The sequence below is a fragment of the Diuraphis noxia genome, unplaced genomic scaffold (genome assembly GCF_037042655.1).
Source record: "Diuraphis noxia isolate RWA-SAM2 unplaced genomic scaffold, SU_Dnox_SAM2 contig0004, whole genome shotgun sequence".
NCBI lineage: Eukaryota > Metazoa > Arthropoda > Insecta > Hemiptera > Aphididae > Diuraphis > Diuraphis noxia.
Genome location: NW_028301714.1, coordinates 45,659,779 through 45,682,368, shown reverse-complemented (window position 1 = coordinate 45,682,368; position 22,590 = coordinate 45,659,779). Strand labels below are relative to the sequence as shown.

Genomic DNA, 22,590 nt, shown 5'->3' with positions numbered 1-22,590 from the left:
TATAAATTTAAATAACTCTATTTGTCATTCATATAGTAAAATACATTAAAATAAAATGCAGATTTTAAATTAGTATTTTGTTGTATTGCTAATATGTATACTAAAACTATAATATATATATATATTTTTTTAAATTTTCTACAGTTACAATAAACCTCATTTTAACTAAAATTATAGTAGCTTTCAAAATTGGAAGAGGCACAGTTTTTTTTAAATTCTGGATGTTCTACTAGCCATTGATAATATAATGTCTCATCATCTACCAAAAACTATGTATTTTGTGCCAACTACTTATATCCCTCTTTACTCTCCTACCTGAACTGTAATATTTTTAAAACAAAATAAATATTTGGCTATTACTTGGCATTATTTTTTTATTATAATAAAATAATGCTTAAATATGTTTAAAATAACAATAATATAAAACTACAACTTTTGTTTTTAGTTAATAGGTGAAACAAAAGTGACTATTAATTGATATGACAATATTGTGACTGTCTGATAGAGTAATAATTTTGTAAAATCATATTCGAAAATTTTTTATTAAAATGAAAGTTATCGAAGAAAGAAAACGCAGCGAAACCCTCCGCATGTTATAGAGTGAGGGATGTTGAAAACAATTGATGCCTCCGTGACCGAAGCAGTGGTGCATTATAGTGGGATGGTGACTGTCGACGATGGTGCGGGGTATAGTTTTATGCGTTCGTTCACGCCACCCCTCGAGACTTACGGTTCTAAACAATGGGGTCTGCCGATTCATTAAGAATGTTTACCCCGATTTTCACTTTTATTTCTTTTAATTTCGCGTACCGTTCGAGGATATCCAAAGACCAAAGGCATTAAACTTCGACCACTGTATAATGTATATACTGTACGTTATGTATTATTACATTATATTACAACGGTTGGTGCATTATGCGCCACAGGCCATTCAATTATTAATATACATTTTACAATACTGAATTCTCATGATCGAAAAACAAAACGTCGTGGACCGCGTTCATTCGTGAACGTTTCATTTGGTGATTCGTTTCGCTTCTGCTACCGCTGCATCTGAAATAATATACGAAACGATCGATGGAGCCGAATTGATGAAGCTGCGCAAATATGCAATATATTTTAGAATATGAATTTTTCTGACAGTTAACCTCGTGTAATTGTGTTTTCCAAATTTAAAGACACGGTATTTTTGATTTTTCTGTTTTGCATCTATGGTATTATATGGTATATATGGTATTTATAGATAAACAATAAACCTCTGACTGCTCTAACAATGGTATTTTACAGTAATTTTAAAAATGCTGAGTACCTGTAACAAATAGCTTTTATGGTATTTCCGGTTACTCAACCGAAACAATTTTAATTGTTTGCCACGTCTACTTCACGAACATAGATAAATTATCGAATATGAAAGCAGTAAGGATGATATTATGTGTTAAGTGAATTAGTGAATGCCATTATGTGTACTCTACATTCTACAGTCAACACCATGACACTTCTGTCGCACCATCAGTAAACAAGAAAGAAGCCCCTCAAAAAGTACAAGCAGAAAAATAACCCCTCTCCCCTTAATCTACTAAGTGGTCATTGATCACTAATATGCATATTAAATATATAGTGAATTTCAATTTGGAGCATAAATAAGTATAATTTTATTTAAAAATTCAATGATTAATAAAGCTTTCATCTACCTATCTTTCTTATCTATTTAAAATTAGATGTTACAAATGCTAAAATAATACGCCTACATATTTAATAATCGATCATGCTGGATGGATGATTATATAGCATGTGCAAAATAAATCGCATTTTGATTATTTTTTTTGTGTGTTTAAGAAAGAGCTTTTTTTTTTTATTTTAAAATGTTTCTGACATGCAAGGTCATCGAACTTATTGATATAATAAAAACATTTTTAACATCATGAAGTTGTTAAGCGTAAATTAATTACAATATATATTACAGTAAATTACAAAGAGCTTTTTTTGATAGGTGCAATTAAGTTTTTTTAAATCAGATTCCAATAAAGTATGTACATTTTCTGAATGTGTCTCGCATAATTCATATTATAATGAAATCATATATTTTTATATTTTAATTCAGCAACATACCTACCAGACGTCTTAATATTTGACCTTGGTAAATTTGAGAATCATACACACGTGCGGTATATTTATAATTATTTACGTAGGTGTTTTATACAAAATAATAAATATAGTTATTGGTAAATATACACGGGTTTGACTAGCTTAAGTCAGCACATATTATATAATGGTGATTCAAATTTAATAAAAAATCTTAATATTTATATTACTGAACAGTGAATTTATCAATATATCTAGTAAATGATGGTGTTTTGCTAAAGTGGACATGAATACCAAAGTTTAAATTCTAGAAGAATATCCGAAGTTTTGAATACCAGAAATATCTAATGAGTTTAAACCTAACAATTATTTTGGCAATAACATATGGCACAGTGTGTGATAGTCATAGTTTTCAATTTCCATTATAATAAATTCATATAATTATACACAATATATATTACATGTAGACTTAGATAGGTATTTTAAAACCATTCAGCATGTACACATGATATTAAAAAATATTCTTTAATTTGATATATTAACCAATAACCATTTAGTGTTCAAAATGATGTAATAACTGATGCATATAATTTTACAATTATAACTAAAAAAAATTTGTTTCATACTAATCATTAATAGAAGTCCATACATACTTAATTATTCTTATGTACATAACATTTAAACTTCTTTAAAAACAGCAATTTAAATAGCGTATTATACCAGTCAATATACCACTACCTCATTGCCCAATGATATACACTATATACATGCTGCATTTTAATAGTATTTTATGTATACGGACTTTCAGATAGTGACGACTGCAGGGATACGCGTGTATTATGGATGTAACAACAATACATATTCAATCCAAAAAAAATATTTGAAATAATTATAATATAGTTTCAAACAGACCGAATAAATTATTTTGTATCATGTCATTATTGTTATACGTCAAAGAAGATTTCGATTAGATCATCAGCGATATACCATACGACGAGCTATTATCGCACGATCCATCGTCATCGGACAACCTGCGTCGCTTAAACACAAGGAAAAATTAATTAAAATCTCTTTCTCTATATAGATCCACGCGCTGTCTAAATGTGATTAATATATTCGAAGTCCGTGCCGACCAAAGTGATTAATACGTTAAATCCACAAACAGACCGCTATTTGTAGGTATGGATATGGTTTAGACGTCGTCGTATGTGTAGGACTATTTTAAACAAAATAATTGTTAGTGTTCGATGGAGAATGTTTTTTTTAATAACTAACCACTACTTCGTCTACCACGTACCGTATACCGTATACGTATACTATGTGTTAATCGTGACTAGGATTGCACACTGCACACGTCCACCACCACCAATCGTTTTTCGTCTTAAAAATAATCCATGCTTGAAAATGTTCTTATAATTTGAGTATCATCACTTCGAGATTGGCTTACTCTTAGATTGAAAATTGTACACTACGTGATGGTATAGTATACAGTATCATAAATTAAATATTTAATCTATGACAATATACTATAGAAGTTATATTATAAATCGTAGGTGTCGGCGATAATCTCTTAACATTTACTTTTGTGTTATCACACTAATATTTTAATTTTATGTTTAAAAAAATGTATATCCAAAATAAAAATGTAGTTCATTGTAATAATTATTAACATACGTAATATACATTAACGTGGACAACTTTGAATTACTTTTTTAATACATTTAATAAAAGATTGCTAACTTATTAAAACTAATCCATAACAACTGTTCTATTTTAGAATTTAATTTTAATTTTAAAGTTTTAAAAATGATGTTTTTTACAATTTTTACTTCATGACTTATCATCCCCGCTCACTCTAGCTTATTTCTATACAACAAATGGTGCTTTTCTTTTTACCTCAAATGCTGTTGTGTGACATGCATGAGAAATAAATCTTTATTAGCTTTAACTCACATATTATCATAGAAACTAGATTTTTTCTTTATCAAAGTATTTATAATTTCCAATGGTTTTTTTCAATTGACGATTTTTACTACCTCGTTATCTGTTCACATTATTCCAATTGTAAAAAATCATATTATTTACGATGTACTATTAAATTAATAAAGTAATAGTCATTAAAATAAGTAAGTGACTTGTTAGGTGTATATTGTATATTACATGTGTTTGTTCCTTAGGTTTCTGACACAAGCATACAAATTAAAATACAAGTGTACCTACCAAACAGTATATTATATATTATCATAATTCATATTAAACTTTCATAGAAGACTTTTCAAATTATATCATATTTTCAATTTCATTTGAACCAAAATTAAAAAAAAAAAATTAATGAAAATCCTATATTTATCAGTTTGAATTATGTGGATTTACTGAAACTCCACATATTTTATTTATATGGCATTTTATATAATTAATGTAAATATACTAACATTACTAACACTTTGTTTTAAAAAGTTATACATTTATTTTATTTGTCTAAAAACAAAAGCGTGACTTATTTATTAATTGTGTTAAGTCGGAGGGTAATTATATTAAAAGTTGGTAAACACATAATTCAAAAGTTTTTTTTTATGAACGTATTTACTAGATACTGAAAATAATATTTCTGTTTATTGCTATTATTATTTTTACTGTTAAATTAAGCACATCATTTGGTTTGTTTAAACTTAAAATTTTAATTGTTAGTTATGAAATAAACAGTTTATGTAAATTGACAGGTGACAGCTATGAGGTTATATGTTATAACACAAATATGTAATTTGGTATCTCATACGACTGTGGTACACATTTAAATAATAATAATAATAATAATAATAATAATATCTCATGAATAATCCAGTTGCGAGTGATCAAACGAGAAAGTTTATTCAGTTTATTTTATTGCAAACGAGAACTGTCATAAAATATTACCGTAAAAGCTCGTAGGAGTATCCTTTAATGAAATTAGATAGCAGTGTCGGCAGATTAATGGTCCCAGTTATTAGCCTATCATTAATTTTATGTTTTGGTTTTTTGACTTAATTATTGTGCTATTACAGAAAGAATCACTCATTCGTAGTGATGAAATCTCGTGGGCTAGTGACTCGAATGTTCTACGGATCTTCAAGTATGGCCTAAGGTTATTAATATCATTATTTGTTCATAATCATTCTAATAATAGTGAGCTGAATTTCAACACAATATTCACAGCCAAATTTACACAGATTTAGAAATTAATAATCTCATGTGGACATGGATTCTTCATAAACATTAATATTATATTTAATTATGATTTATCATTTATGTGGACCTGTTATTACTTTGTACAAGGATAATACACAAGTAGGGGTAACCTCCTTAAAACTCGTTTAATCTTCACTAATTCGTTAGTAATCTGAGCTCTTCACTGCAGAGGACATAATGGTATACCCGCTCTTGTATATCCTTTACTCGCATGGATCATGCTTTAAACGCATATTATGTCATTTTAATGACCGATTTAACTGACAAGAAAAAATATGACATTTGTATGGTATAGATTACATTACATAACCCGATTGTTAATAATATATTGAATAATTTTGTATAGTTGGGTTTATTTATGTATGTAAAAAATATAATATGTTAAGAAGTAAAATGTATTCGAGCGTTTAGGTTTAAACTTTAAATCCAGATTTTAATTTCAGTCTTGATACGTTTAGATTCTTTGATTTTAATTCATAAATTATAAGCTATAGAATCATTTCGTAAAATTATAATTAGTATTAATTTAAACTATAATTATGTTTTTTTAGACATGATACATTTTTTAATTCATTATAAATGAGTTAATCTGGTTGGCTTTTACGATTAATTTTAATAATATTCATTCATAAATTTAAAAATTTGCACCGTGTCTTAAAAAAAATACCATAAGGATATTAAAGAGTACGATAACTATATAACCTTGATAACACGATAAAATAAAAAATATAATCAATTGAGTTTACTAGTCCAGTGAAGGCTATGCCACTACTTCTCGGTGGGCCTATGGTTTATCGAAGTATACAAATTATTGCGTGCGTATGTGTATGAGGTATCCACCGAGGTCTTAAGTCAGTGTATTTTAATGACGACTATCCACTACCCGTGTAATTATTTCTCCGGAGACACGTTTATCGCGATTATCTAGAACTTGGCTTGGTCGTTATAACCCTTAAACTCCTTCGTCGATGGAACCAAGCCAGTGGTAGAAATTCCCCTTGTCTATTCGCTCTAACAAAATATCTTCCCAAGTCCTAAATCTGGCTTTAAGTTTGTATTCGTATAATATGTGAAATGCCGTGGTACGCGTGCGCGCTATTTACAGACAAACTAATCACACACATATACACAGCAAATGTACTTAAAAAGTCTCTAAAGCCAAAATCGGATTATTTTTGTTTAGTTAACTATATATGCGTAAATTCCGACTTCCACGCGCTCGACCAAGTGTAATAAACAACAGCAATGTAATTTAATAATACATAATATATATTTAATAATTTTTAATTTTAATTTTCAATTCAATATTTGCAGGCGTAACAATATATATTTTATTGTCATACTTCAAACTTAAAATCGTCAAAATCATCAAGTCATAAAACTTTGCAAGTTCCTTATTTCCTTAATAATATTTACAAACAAAATAATACGATGTTTGCTTTAAATTTTAAATTAATTATTAGTTAGATTCTTGATTAAAACCTGCTACAGCTGGATTCTTACAGACATTTGGTGTGCAATTTTTATTATTATTTCACGTGTAAGGAATAGCATATTATGATAGTGTATAATAATACGCACAAGTAGTGTTATTCGCAACTACATTAAAATGTTTTGTGAAATTCAATTTTACCCGTACGTCACGTGATATGTGCACGTGGTGCGTTATATACACGTCATACACATCGGTAATTTATAGTGTATAATATTATACTACCCGTTACGATTTGATAAACGACCGGCAAAAAACAGACGGAACGTAATCAAAAGGTGAAAAACGAAGAGTGGTTACACGAACAGCGTCACCGCGGTACACACGAACAGCTGCAACCACAGAACAAACGTAAACCAAAATGATACCGAAATAATGCATTTGAGGCGGCAGATCACACGCATTGGATTTTTGGTATTGCGAGTAAATATTAAAAATCAAACATCATCGTCTCACGCACACTAAACCGCCAACAGAGAAAAATATTTATGATTAAGAAAAAAATAATGTTTCAGTGTGATTGACTTTGACATATATTTTTCATAATACATTAAAAACTGGTCGTTTTCATCTACATAATTTTGAATCTCGATAATATTGATAATACTATTACATATTAAAAAAAAAAATCATTACTAAGACATTAACATAACAAATATAAGTACCCAATAACAAAAAAAAATGTATTTTGAATTTGAATACTACTCGTATATTATACAAGGTTTTATTGCAGCTATATTTTGAGTTTGTTAATTTATTATCAAATGTCAAAATCATATTGTTCAGTTATATGAGCACGTACTTGCGTAACATCCATCCTTTAAGACAATTAGTGATACCTATTATTATTTATATTTTGGTGATCGGTTAATAGTATACCTTTTTCTGCTGAAATCAGGTTGGAGCTCACTTGCTCACTTGACATGGGAATAACACATGACGTAGGCCTTATAAAATATGATTGTTCTGCACTAACATTCGTGTATTATATTTCGATCTCATTTTTGAACAAAGGGTTTCAATGTGGCACTCGACAACCGAGTCGAATGTCACATTAACGTCGTTCAATTTTACGATCCAGACACTTATCAGACACCACCCCTCCCCCCCGCATCACCTCCATTCTGACGTTTGCAGGGCCTTTCTCGACAAAACTTCCTATTACATTGACCTATTGGTATATCGTAGTTGACACTTTCTACTTTTTGTTTTACTTGGACGCGCGAAACAGTGTTTATTATTCTCGCAAGTTTCGCCAACATAAATGTTAAAACTGTCAATTGAATTACTAAAGGAAAAAGTTTATTATTAGAGGAAAAAAAAACATTCGAGTTGAGAACATATATAATATTATACAGTATAAACGAAACACGCGCGTGTTGCGATAATTCAATATAAATATCCGTCTAAACACGGATAAATTAAATTCCAAACTTTTATTATAAGATCTGAGTCTGAACTATAACTATAAATATTTTCTGTAAGGCAAATACAAATGTGTAGAGATATTTTTAATCGATTCCACCATTAAATTACTCGTCTTGAAGTATTTAGCTACTATTAAAGTTAAAAAATATATTTATGAATCGTGCGTACATTAGAGAACCTAGATAATGTAGGTATGTATATAATGTTAAAGATCTCTAACGTATATATATCTACTGTAAAATGTGTAGTATATACAAACAAGAAGGTAAAAACCTTATACATATTAAATGATATAGGTATAATATGTATAAATTCAACTTGAATAGTTGAATATCGCAGAAGAAATGCATATATGTCGTTTTCCTTTTTATCGTCGTTTCTAATATTATGTTTCAAATTTATATTATATTATGACTAGGGCAAAGGATTTCTAGAAGTCTGCATATTTTTGAATAATTATTAAAAACATAGCTAAGTAATATAGAAATTTGTTTCATAGCAATACGAGTTTATATATAAAATGTATAGTTGCAAATTATGCATTTTTGGCAATTTTTCATTTATATTTGACAATTTTTTTTATATTCAGGTGTAAGTTTTATAATTTATAAAAAAAAATACTAAATTTCAAATAGATTTTCTGGACCTGAAATATTAGTATGAGGGACCTAGTAGGAACTAGGTAGGTACGTATGCATGATTCCCAAATACTGAATGTAAAAAGATAACGAATTGGGAAAGAAAATTGTTTATTTGTTTATAATGTTTATATACAAGTTTTTACTAAAAATTAAGATTTATAATTTTTCATATATTTTCTAGATATCAAAATAAAAAGTTTTTATTCAATACTATGATTTTTTTTTTTTAACTCATATTTTATTGGCATATTTAGTAAGGCTTTGAGACATAATGCATGCATCCGTGTTTGAAGGTTTTTAAGGGTATGAAGTCTCTAGCAATAATTATTATGACATAAAAATAAAAATATACTTACTTTTACGTATACTGTTCACTTGTCCGCCGTAGGACGGTAAAGAGGATTGTAAACCAGGAAAGGAAAATATTTAAGAAACAAATTCCATGAGTGAATTAAAATCACTATAATATCATGTTATTCCTACCGTAAGAGCGAATGTGAAATATATTATTGTATTATTTCTTCTTAGAATTTAATGGGGAGTTCATTAAATATTACGGAATAAAATTACGGCGAAGCTGTATGTTTCTTTTTTAATACCTGAACAACCAGGCTATACAACAACACAGTATCACAATTTTATAAAGGATTTTTTTCAAAATATTATATTTCTAGTAGGTACACGTGGGTTCTTTTCAATACGAATTTAACATTTTTTTTTCCGTGTCAATAACCACGCGTAGAGTATAAAAGAAACTCTATGTACGCCGGGTATTGGTTTTTATTTTATACTATATATATTTTAAGATACGTATAAATTGAAATCGCTGGTGGTACAAGCCACCACACTATGCCTTTATAATATGCCACCATACCGCTGTAGATCGGTAATAGGGTTTTTTTTTTTTTATTACTCAAAGGTCTCCGCATACGACTATAATAATAATATATACAGTGCAATATTGCCTTTTATCCACTAACAGTGCGATGGACTGCAAAACGCTATTATTATTACTATTATATTAAAAGACGATTTCGATCAATGGTCATAGAACGTTTTTATTCGCGAATATTCGCAGTGAAATTAATTTCATTATTACAATATTCGTCCGCCTTTATAAACAAATAATTTACAATTGCGTCGTAATTATTTCGTGATTTTAATGAAATGCGCCAACTATATACAACAATATTATAAACTTTCTACAAATATTCGTTTTTATTATATTTTGTTTAGCCGTGTTTCATTTGTTCTGACTCCTAAATAACGATATCATTGTTATTTGTTCAGACTAATATACACATTTTACGTTTTTTACGTTAAACAGTTTTTGAAATTAATATCGGACGAATAATTTTTGAGAAGTAATTTCAAAGTGGCGCACGTGATTGAAGTTTGTCGGAATATTAAAATTGAAATTTAATATAATATGCTACGCGCACTTTGTTAGAACAATACGCGCGTAATAAAGAATAATGAATGTTATTATTTATATTTTGAACTGAGTTTTGAGTGTAACAATAAGAGAAGCGACTTTGGCTGCAACACGGCAAAATATTCACTTTGTAAATTAACCGATATTGTTTTCTCATAATATCGGAGACCGAGCTAGAATATTATAGTAGATACTGAAGTAAAGGAGTATACCAGTTTTACATTTTGAGCGAAGTAAAAAGTGATTAAATGAATGTATTAGTTTGCGATTACGCGAGTTGAAATAGTTGAAAATATCTTACAGACGTACGGTATACACTCATACATTTTATTATCTTTTTCAATACACTATTTCTTTAATACTGCGGTCTACAGCTGTCGCCGTCGTAGAGGATACAATAATATTAAATAATTTATTGATTCAGCTAGTTTTGAAACCTCAATACCAGGTTTACTTTCGGTCTTGATGTTAAACTAAGTATGTACACATTTTTTGAACACCCGAAAGATAGGACAACTGGACAACCTTAACTGTACCTACAACATTTTATTCTAGTTAAACTTATAGAATAAAAACACGAAAATGGTCAATATATTTTTTAAAACATTTAATGCTTTTTTTTTATTATTTATTAATTTAATTGTGTCAATACACCAGGTATTTGTACTATTTGATGTACAATATACGATTAATATGATAACAATATTATGTTTACGACAATATTTACATGATTACAATGGTTTTTTAATTTTGGTTAGCTTATAAGTCTAGGTCAGAATCTGAGATTGACGTGTCTTCATTGGGTTCTAGAAGGATATCCTGTGGTACCAAGGATTAAGCCTTATTAAATTGGTGAATCTTCTGCCAATTTTGAAGTGGAGTCTTTCGTAAACTTTGTGAAGTATTTTGTGGAAATTTTTAAATTGTTGTGTTATCCAGGTATGTGTGATGGTAGGCCCGCATCATTGTGTATTTGTATATTATTTTATTATTAATTTCCATTTCGATACATATGATAGATACCTACTCAGTACTAAATGTTCAAAATGCTTAACATTAAATATCTACACAGATAGCTGTTCTGACGTGCTATAGATATTTTATCAAATCCTATGATAAAATTAATCTTAGACTTCGGTATACGCCACTGTCCTACGCTGAAATGCAATATGTATAATGCCTGTTTATTTTTTCCAACATGTATTGCAACCTATTTATTTTTTAAGAATGTTTACAATCATTATAATACGTAGGTAATTCATTTAATAGAGATACTAACAAAGACGGAACGATACTATACCTATTGGAAAAAAAAAATGTTTTTCTTCATAAAAGGTATTATTTTAGAATTTGCTGTCATACCAACTACATCATTGATTACGATATTAGGTATAGATACTGGCGCAGTAATGCGTATAGACGTATTATGGTTTGCGCATGATTCGTCTGGTGTATACATTCGCACAAATAAACCGCGAACGAGAGGTAGTCGGACGCATTGCGTAAACCCGAACGCAATATAAATAATAATAGATCAAAATATTCGATTTATATTCAACGTTTAATGAGTTATAGTATAATATACGATAACGAACGGATTTTCGCGCAACCTTGCGCTATATTGCGAATAAATACAAAAAAAAACTTTGTAGTTTTATTATTATTTATGAGGCTTAGAAACGCGAAGGAATTTTAAAAATATATTTAATATTCTTTATGAACAAACTATACTTTAAAAAATGAAAAATTCCCTTCTTCTCTATAAAAAAAAATTGGCTACAAAAATCTATCATAATATCTCTCCATGTAATAGTGATCCGGCTCGTCGGTAGTTTTACATAAAGAAAAATAAAATAAACGCAACCATGGTGCCATTTACAAGAAATAAAATCATGCTATACGTCAAAACCTCTAAATATTTCATGAATAATGCGACAATCATATTAAAATATATCATACTGATATATTATTGTGTCACACGTGCAGCTGTGCTATATAGTGGGAGATAAAATAATTGTTCGCTTAAACTAAGTTTGATAAAATAGTATACATTTTCGAGATAAATAACTCGCTAGTCAAATAATATTATAATATGGTCTTTCATAAAAGTCAGCTAATTTAAAATTAAAATGATTTTAATCTATCAAAAGAAAAAAAGTATAGACAATACTTAGACTACTAGACAGTAAATCATTTAATACGTTAACAATTATTGAAATTTTATAGTTTAATATAATATAATACTGATATATTACATAGGTACCTAATAGTTATTTTGATATAGTTAAGCAATCAATTAAACTTATGTGTGTACTTGAGTTGTACCTGAATAGATAATTTACAATGTATTGTGATCATCACAGTAATAATTGTATGCTTTAAATACACTGAGAAAATAATAAATGTCATACTATATACCTTTATTAGTTACTTACTGGAAAATAAGCACACAACAATGATGTACCCAAATTGACTATACATAACGCCGTCTGATCATATTTATTATGTTATTAAAATATATTGGAATTATGATAATATTTGCATACTAATTAATCGATGCAACATTTCAAACGGGCGATGACTATTATTATTGACTACTAAGTGTATTGGTTGTGTCTTTGACTTCCAAAAGATAACTGCTTTTTACAAAAATTAACTTGGTCGTTTTATCGTAATGCTGGAAATATTATTCTAGGGACTTACAGTTCACATTGATTTAAGTGCGTTCTGATGCTGATATATTATATTGAAAGCACATAGATAATATTTAGAGTAGATTGAAAACAACTGAAGTTTGAAAGCAACAACATCCAACAAAAATAAATTAAATAATCAATTTATTTTATAACAAGAGCAAATACTAATCCTCTTTACTGGCTTATTTTGCAGATTATAAATTATAATTGTGTACATTTTGCAATTATTTATTGCGATAACTTAATCATACGCAAAAGCTCCAATACTATATCCTTTTATATTTTCACCAATCACCATAACAAATAACGTTTCACAGAGAAAATAAAGTAAAACCACTTGTCTACCTATACTATATTCGTTAAGACACTTACGCGTTATACCCTTTATAGAAATTATTAGGTAGTGACCAAATTATGCGACCACTATAACGACCACATAATAAAGCATTATTCTATTTTTCTTTTTTTTATACTATTCACGTACCATATATTATACCTTTTATATATATATATTATATAATACGTATATACGTTGAATGTCAAGTCGTTTCAGCCAAATTTATGTTAGCAATTATACATTAAACTCTTCTAAACGTTATCGTTTCACCCTCTTACAATAATAATGATAAATTAAAATGTTCATAGTGCGCAAATCGTGAATGAGTCCAATTATGATAACTCGATATTAATCATTCTCTGGGAAAACATTTTTGCTAAGTATTATTAGTCAAATACACGCACGCGGGATTCGAGATTTTATATTAGTAGCTGGTATACGTATTTAACTATTTTATTTAAATGCATGCTGATGACGTGTAATTATTTATGTGAATACATTCTTTAAACCGTTTAAACGATTGTCTCAAACCCTAAAGTGGTTTACTTTTAGACCGAATGACTGTATCAAACAAATTAACTGTTATGATTAATATTTATAGGTGTCGTTCAGTGCTCACACATCGATTGATCGTATGGCGTATTCTAGTATAAATGTATAATATTATATATATTTGACTATAAACTAATAACTAATAAGTAAGGAAAAATTGATGACCAATGGCCATATTTGCATTATTTTTATTTTTTATTCAATATGATGTAAAGTTGGCCTTTTTGACACAGCCTTTAACTAAAATATTAATTGTTGAATTATTTGAATGAATTGAGTACTTATTTTATAACATATTAATAAATTGATTTGCTTTTCGTGTAGATTATAAGTGTGCTCAAATCGTAAATATAATTTAATTGCCTACATCTTAATAATATTTAATTGTATTTAACTTATCAAAAGGTCTTATGGTTATACAGTAAATATTGTATAAAATATTTTAAAAAGAGAGACTCATCAATTTAGCGATAAACCTAAACAGAAAATAACACTGAGTTATTAAATAAAATGAATGTACGTTCTTCAACTTATATTTTAGTTTAATTTGCATAAGAATATTTCAATAAGGCTTAGCTTAGAAAAATAACCAAATGTACATATATTCTATAAGCTCCCTCTATTGTTAAACATAATGTATCCCCATAGTTTTAAGACCAATACTCTATCACCACTACCACTAGTAATTGTTATAGGCTAATCATCTCAGGAGTGGAAGCCTTATTTAAATAAAAAAAAAATAAAAAAATATTTCAATAAAATACCTCATATCGCGTGATTGAAGAATAAAAATTATAATTAAATTTATTTCGCGAAATTAGTTTTTCTATTATATGGTACTATACCTATGTACATATTATATAAGTACGATATGCACGAAAGACCATTTTCATGTCATCTCCTTATTTCATTTTCCGGTTGAAAAATATGTAAAAACGTGTAACATCAATCGTAAATTTAATAAAACTTTGAGCCTTTCTTATAAAAATGGGCACACACGTTTTAATAAAATAAATACATAAACAAATAGGTATGTGTATACTAATAAATATATAATGGAATATAGTGACACCTAGTAATCAATCCCAAACCATAATAATTATCATAAAAAACCATTTGTATGCCATTTATCTATTTATATTATTATCATTTAATCATACTTTATAATCAACGATATTATAAATTATGATACAATGACCATCAGGTTCGTCGAAACTTGATCGATTTTGTTCGACACTTTTCATCGAAACCTAACTGCACGGTGTCCGCGCAGCCATCAAAGAATATATAATATACACAATAATGTCCCTTGGTAGAGAATAGGGTATAGATATCCGACGCTTCGACTCCCCCCTCTTCCGGACGCATAAGTGAATGACGGACGTCCCCCTCGTCGTTAAACAAATATTTGAAAAAAGGGTACGAAAAAACTGTTTTTTAAGGTAGGGCCGTGGATTTCCTACAAAGGATCGTATTATATTATCGTTCGTTCGCGCGGCGTACAGACAACATAATAATATTATAATATAATAATATAGTTTATCCGGGTAGGCGCGAAAACGAAAAACAAAGAAAAATATTATAGAAAATAGAAAGGAAAAAAAAATGAGCCTCAAACGACGAAACAATATACGACGCTTCCGTGTGTGGCACGACTACACTAAAAACGCGTTATCCATATATTATAACAAACAATGGTGGGGTGGTATACGCGGGGACAGTATAGGAATATATAGCTAACCAAACAGCGGAGGCCTGTGTAAGTGTGAGTGCATGTGTGCGTGGCAGTGCTCGTTGTTTTATCGATTAGAAAGACTTTTGTGCGTGCTACGTAGACATGGCGAGGTGGTAACGACGGTCGGTCGCCGGTAGAGGAAGGAGCCATTGGCGTTTTGTAGGAGCGTAATCGCTAGGGCTTACCGTTCCAACACCTGAGACATGCCCAAATTACACGGACTATACCAAACAACGGCGACAATAGTTATAAGTTTTAACAATTATTATGTTCTTCGAATCGATTAAGAAAAAAAAAAAACGGTTTGACCGCTTTCCGGTTTCAATTGTCGACAACACCGGAAACGTATTTCCACACGGATCTCGCTGTGTCTATGTAGGTATGCCTGTTTGTGGCTGTAACTTTATAGTCACGTGAATAAACTAATTAATAAAACACTGTTTATTCATATTCATTTTTAAGTTTTAACCCTTTCAGTTTCTTTTGAACTACCACCACATCCTGACTTTTGCAAAATCCCTAATGTATAATGTATCGCACGTACTTAACCCGGAACACTTTTTGTTTCAGGTTTTCGTATTTTTATTTAAGAATAACTTAGTATACGCGTATAAAATAAATAATTATTCATATAATAATTTAGTTGTCACTCATTCATTTACGGTTCATGTTACAATCATTGCTGTGATAGTTTCAAATTTACCATATTTTTATTGGTCTAATAACAAAAATAATGATATTTAAAGATTAAGGAAATTATGGATATCTTTTGTAATAATAATATACTATATAATTTGGAATTGCCGAAAAAATAACTCTAATTGTAGCTATACGCTAAACACAGTTGAATGATCACGGTGTGATGTTAAAAATTAAAATTCGTAAATATATGATGCCATTGAAATTTATTTGTAATAATAAACTTTTAATTGATCATATTGTTTCATGTTTAAAGTCACTATTATTTATAGATTGCTAATAACTAGTTATCATATAAGATAATTGTTTTCAATTACTTAGTAATTCTCTATGTCTTCGATTAAATATTGAAACAAAAATTTTTAAGGAACAAAGCTATTATGATGATGCCTGAAGTATGAATGAAAAATTCTGCAAATTTTGAGTTACAGCGTTAGTTGAAAAGTAGTTTTCAAATAGTGTATAATATGTACATTTCATGTATTATCCTAAGTATAAAAAATGGTATGGGAAAATATAGCAGCATCTAATAACATTCTCAACACCTCAAAAAGTCCACTTATTTTTTTCAAAATACTTCAATGAATTTTCGTCCAAAAAAAAATCTAAAAGATAATGTCCAAATAGGTGAATTGAGCGTTACAACTCAACTAAAACGATTTATGTTCTATGATGATATCTATCAATGGTAATTATACTATTGTAATGGCATCGAATTTATCGAACCTTCATTTGCCATTATTTAGTATCTCTTTCGATATATTTTAACATAATTGGTATATGTAATTTATTTTAAACTTAAAATTCACTGTGTTAAAATAAAAAAAGTTACAGGTATACCAACTAAGAATTGACTATAATGTAATAACTATTTTATAATATGTAAACACTGTAAAAACAAACTTAATATTGTTGTATCCGAGGTTATACAAATAATATCTTTGTTCGTAACACTATTTGTATGTCTTGAATTAGTTGAATTCATGTCCTGACTCTCTTGTGATCTAGGAGAGCCTAACATTTTTTTTAAATTATAAAAGCTTATAGAAGAAACAGAATAAAAAAAAAAAAATGTGTTTATGTTAATTCAAATTTTGTATGTATTATTAATATGTAAAGTATTAGAGTTTACCTATATGTGAAAATACATAAATTCGTGTAAATATAGTAACTTATTAGAATAATTATAAATTTATAACATTGAATACAAATCTACAGAATGTATATTTTTTATTTTTTTATCTAATTACTCGATTATGAATATAAAACAACTTACCTCTAGTCCGCTAAATTAGCAATTATGCAATTTTTAGTATTCTACTGACTATCAATTTTGTCTTTTTTCCCAACCACTATGAAACGATCTATTTTGATATAATGGAAGTTTCAAGACTTCAAGTAATATTTAAAAAATAATAAGCCGCTTACATGCCGTATTGTACAATTTGTTCTTGAAAAATCGCAATAAGCAGGCAATAATAATTTTAATATTGAATTCGTAAGTCATTTAGGACAGGCCACTATGGGTATCTAGTAACTAAATGGAAGGGAAATGTGCAACAGCGATGATCGGAGATTAAAACTAGGCAGTCAAGACGTGTATTTGCCACAATACTATTAATAGTATTACATGAAACTGCGGATGATAACCTATATTAATTATACATTTTAATTTTGATAGAATAACCCTATCTAAATGGTAGATACTAAATAACATTGGTTTCATTTCCAAATCAATATGACAAAATCAAATTATTAGATACCTATTTTATTATGAGTTAGACCTTTCAAGGTTCTGCAATACTATATTGAGGCCTATGGCCTGTGTGCTGTGCTGTTTTTATGGCACTGTTGGTACACAATCGTTATTTTTATGTCGCTTGCTTTCCTAATCTTGTAAGTAACAATTATTGCATTTGTTATTGTTAATGCATTTACCTTTAAATACAAATTCATTTTTAATGTGTTGATTCTTTAGAAAAAATAATTTTTTTTACATAAATTGTAAATCGTTGCTACCAACTAGCATCTGATTTTTAATTTTATTACCATTAATACCTATACGTAAAATACATTAAACGAAAAAGATTCACGAATCACGAGAAAAAATTACTGAAAATGTAAGGTTTTAGTTTAAATGTATAATTTTACTATTGATTATAATATTATAAAACCATTAATGTTACTCATTCCATGATATATAAAACTTGAAATTACGTTATGTAATGTTAAAATATATTCATATTTATTTATGCCATATAAATATATAGGTACTTAAAATTTAAAAATAAGCAATTATGTTCAAAAAATAATTGTAATAATTACATTTATAAAACATTATGTTGTAAAAGTTCATAAATATAGTAACAATACACATATTACCTACAATATTTCTAACTAACATAATTTTATACATCTAAAAAAAAATAAATTGTACTAAAAATAATGTAGACATTTAATTCTCTTGTTAAAGCTTGTAACCTATATAGTTGATGATTAACTAATAAAGGATAAAAAATAGTTATAATAATTAATAATACAGTTTCTACGATTTATAGAACATTTTATCATAAAAGTTCATATTATAATGATAATAATAATATACAATATAATTTTTATTAGACACTAATTAATTCCAGTCATGCGTTATTATTAAACATTATATTTAATTATACACAGAGTTTGAAGTAAAATACTCGAAATCATTCGGTAGTTAATAATATTATTATGTTTAATTTTAATTTAAATGTTTAAAATAAAAAATGAGTCACGCAATTGAAAACTAATAAAATATCTGTATATAGTAAACAATAAATTCAGGTATGGTGGCTCTGTGGTACAGAGTGAAGCAGCAATGGATTATTTAAGAATCTTAAAATATTATGATGACGAATGACACACTGCGCGCAGTCAGAAACTTGACTAATCTGGCTGTGGAGGGTTTTTTGTCATTAGCTCCGTAATATAATGATATAAGTTATGTAGCTATAGGTGTAGATAACACCGCAGCCCACTTTGAACATTGTACACAAATTGAATACACTGCGAAATGCACTGCGGAAGACAACTACGAAATTCAATTTAAGCATTCGGTATGTACACTCACAAGTCATACTATATAATGTACAACATTAAACAATAATATAGGTTTTAATATTACGTAAAAATATTAAAATCATTAATGTACCTATAATGTATTTATTTTTTAAAATTGATATACAATCAGAGTGTTTGTAAATAATATTTGAGGTTAAGCAAAATGAACAATTAATATATATATATATATATATTTCATGTTTTACACACCTGTAAGTCACTCACTCCACTGACAAGTTTAATCATTATACCCTGACGAGACTGATAAGCTCGTCGCATAATTTAAAATGAAAAATATAATAATAATTTTTTTTGATCAACAGGAAATAAGAACTGTTTTGGGAAGACTTTTATTAAAAATTAAAAAAACATAAAAAAAAATCTATAACAATAATATCTGAACATGGTTTTACCTACTTTATCTGATTAGTGTGACCTAAGACAATCTACATTAGATACAGCTGCGACGGTGCGTACAAAAAAACTGATCATCGACTCTCCTGCGCGTTTCCATAAAGACTTCCGGACGGGTTGTATGTGATCGACAAATACTAAAGGATAACTTCTTGGTGGTCGAGGTGGAGGTAGTTTACTAGGTGCCTGCAGTGGTCGACTTGGTGTAGGTGACGGAGCTGATCGGGCTGGACGCGCCAGCGGTCGGTCGTCCTCCGTCTGCTGTAGTGGACGATCGGAGTCCTGCAGCAATGGCGTCATCGACGCAGACGACCAGTCGTATCTATCCAACAGGTGGTCGATCGGCCTGACCTTGGACTGCGGCACGGCCAAGTCTAACGTGTCAACAACGGTGATGTTGTTCATTTTGGAGGAGTCCTTAACGATGTGATTATGACTACGACCGTTTTTGTTTCTGTTACCGTTATCAACGTCGTAGGAATATTTCCGCAGCATCATATATGTCGGCCCAGACTTGGACTCATCGGTGGCATAGGCGTAGTCCGAACCTTCGATTTCGATTTTGGCATCCATTGCCATCTGTGCGAAAATTTAAAGTGTTTCGCGTCGAACGAAACGTTAAGCTGTAGGTATTGAAAAAATAAATTGTAACGACGGTTGTGTATCACCACCCGTGATGACTGACGAATCAGAAACTGTACAACTTACGAGATAGAATTTAATATAAAATTAATAATTAACGATTGTATATATTATGTATAATAATATATTGTAATAAATATTGTTTTATTGGCGAGTGACGAGACTGTTATTCGTACTTTACTCGTAGGTACTGCCCATGCGCCGGTCGAATCGGAACAATAATAATACAGCCGGCGAGCGGCGCGGACTGTCTTCTCTCTTCGCACACAACGGAAATGTTCCCAAATATCAAGTCTTAAGCCAATAAACGTATATTATTATAAATGTTATCGCCATTATTAATGTGGCATTATTTTATCACGGAGAAATAATGAAAATCGATTTTTTTTCTTATATAGTTTTAGTTTCGTTTCCGTTGTAGATAACTTCTGAGAAGAGATAACTATTTTCATGATTTATTAGTTTGACAGCAGATTATTATTTTAATATTTTATATCGTACGAATTTTTAATATTACTACTAAAAACGGCAACAAATATTACATTGATTTATATTAACCTAATCAAAATTGCTAGTTATTATGTTTTGATAACTAGTTCTTATAGTATTTAAAATATAAATGTTATATATTGTAATTTAGTAATTATTATAATGATCAATGAAGACAGAAGAGACATTAGACCATCAGAGAATTAAGTTAGGATATTTATTTAAGATATATTATTGCCTAAAAGAAAACTAATACATTAATACGATGTATCATTAGTATCATTAGTATCATTAGTTTCAAATATAATTAAATTATTATAATAACGATTAGTATAGTAAGTAGCAATGTTGAAGAAATTATGAAAATAAATTTGTTTTATATAGTTTGAGTTTCCGTTTTAAAATAGTTAGAACTTAGAAATAATTACTATAATGATAATAGTTTGACAGAATATTATTATTACTATTTTATAATGTGGTACCTAACTATCTACACCAGTACAATATTAATAGCACCGATATAATAATATTTTATTTTTTTAAACAGATTAACAAATGGTTTTTAAATTATAAAAGTATTTGAGTTTTACTAAATGACACATATTAGTAACAAAGGGGAACGAATAAGCTAATCCATTAATTTGGAACAGCATTTACTAAAAAAAAATTCGAAAAAACTATTAATATAATTAGGTCCTATACACCTATTGGTTTCCTTATTTTTACATTAAATAAAAAATGGTTTAAGTTGTATTTTCTTACTTAGGTATTTATCGAATATTTTATCTTGAATTGTTTTTAATTTATTTCAATAATATAATATATAAAATCCAGTGTTTTCTTATGCTGTAGTATTATAGTAAGTTGATGAAAATCAAAATCAAACTAAATGTTACTTCTTCATAGTATAATGGCGATCGAAAATTTAATTTGAAAAAATCAACGAATTCGGTGGACTGGCATATTAAAAATTGAAACAAACATATCAAGATTACTACAAAATCGTCGACAAACAAAAAACTATCTTTTACACCAAATAAAAATTGAAAAAAAAATTATTAAACATAAGATAAATGTTAATATTTCATCATCCTTATTTGAAGGATACTTATTTAAAATATATAGCTAATAACATAATCAGACTTAAGAGAGGACGCTATACATCCGCATGTGTTGTCTCCGTCTTACAAATGCGAAACGTAGAACATTTTACGCTCAGCAGATCACTACGTTTAGCTCCGTTAGTTTAAAATTTAGATTGAGTTAACCTCTTATCAAAATTAATGGTAACATTATTATGGAGAGCTTCTTATTTAGAGTTTTTATTAAATTTTAATTTTAAAGCGAGTTATGGCTATTTTAAAATTGTAAATTGTTTGTATATCTTAAAATACTCATAACTCGCTTTAAAATTAAAATATAATAGAAAGCTTATGAGAAGCCTTCATGATAATATTACATTTAATTTGTATTAGAGGTCAACTCAATCTAAATTTTAAACTAACGGAGCTAATCGTGATGATCTGCTGAGCGTAAAATTTTCTATGTTACGCATTTGTAAGATGGAGCAACACATGCGGGTGTAGCGTCCTCTTAATATCTGTAATTTGTATAAGTATTTGGTTTT

At 28.7% G+C, this 22,590-nt stretch overlaps 1 protein-coding gene across 1 annotated transcript; it reads right to left on the bottom strand.

Annotated features, from left to right (window-relative positions):
• Positions 1-18,953: 18,953 nt before the first annotated feature.
• Positions 18,954-20,705, bottom strand: LOC149056115 (uncharacterized). The gene has a single exon (XM_089226491.1). The coding sequence runs from the start codon at positions 20,409-20,411 to the stop codon at positions 19,845-19,847; it is 567 nt and encodes a 188-aa protein (XP_089082617.1). The 5' UTR covers positions 20,412-20,705; the 3' UTR covers positions 18,954-19,844.
• Positions 20,706-22,590: the final 1,885 nt, after the last annotated feature.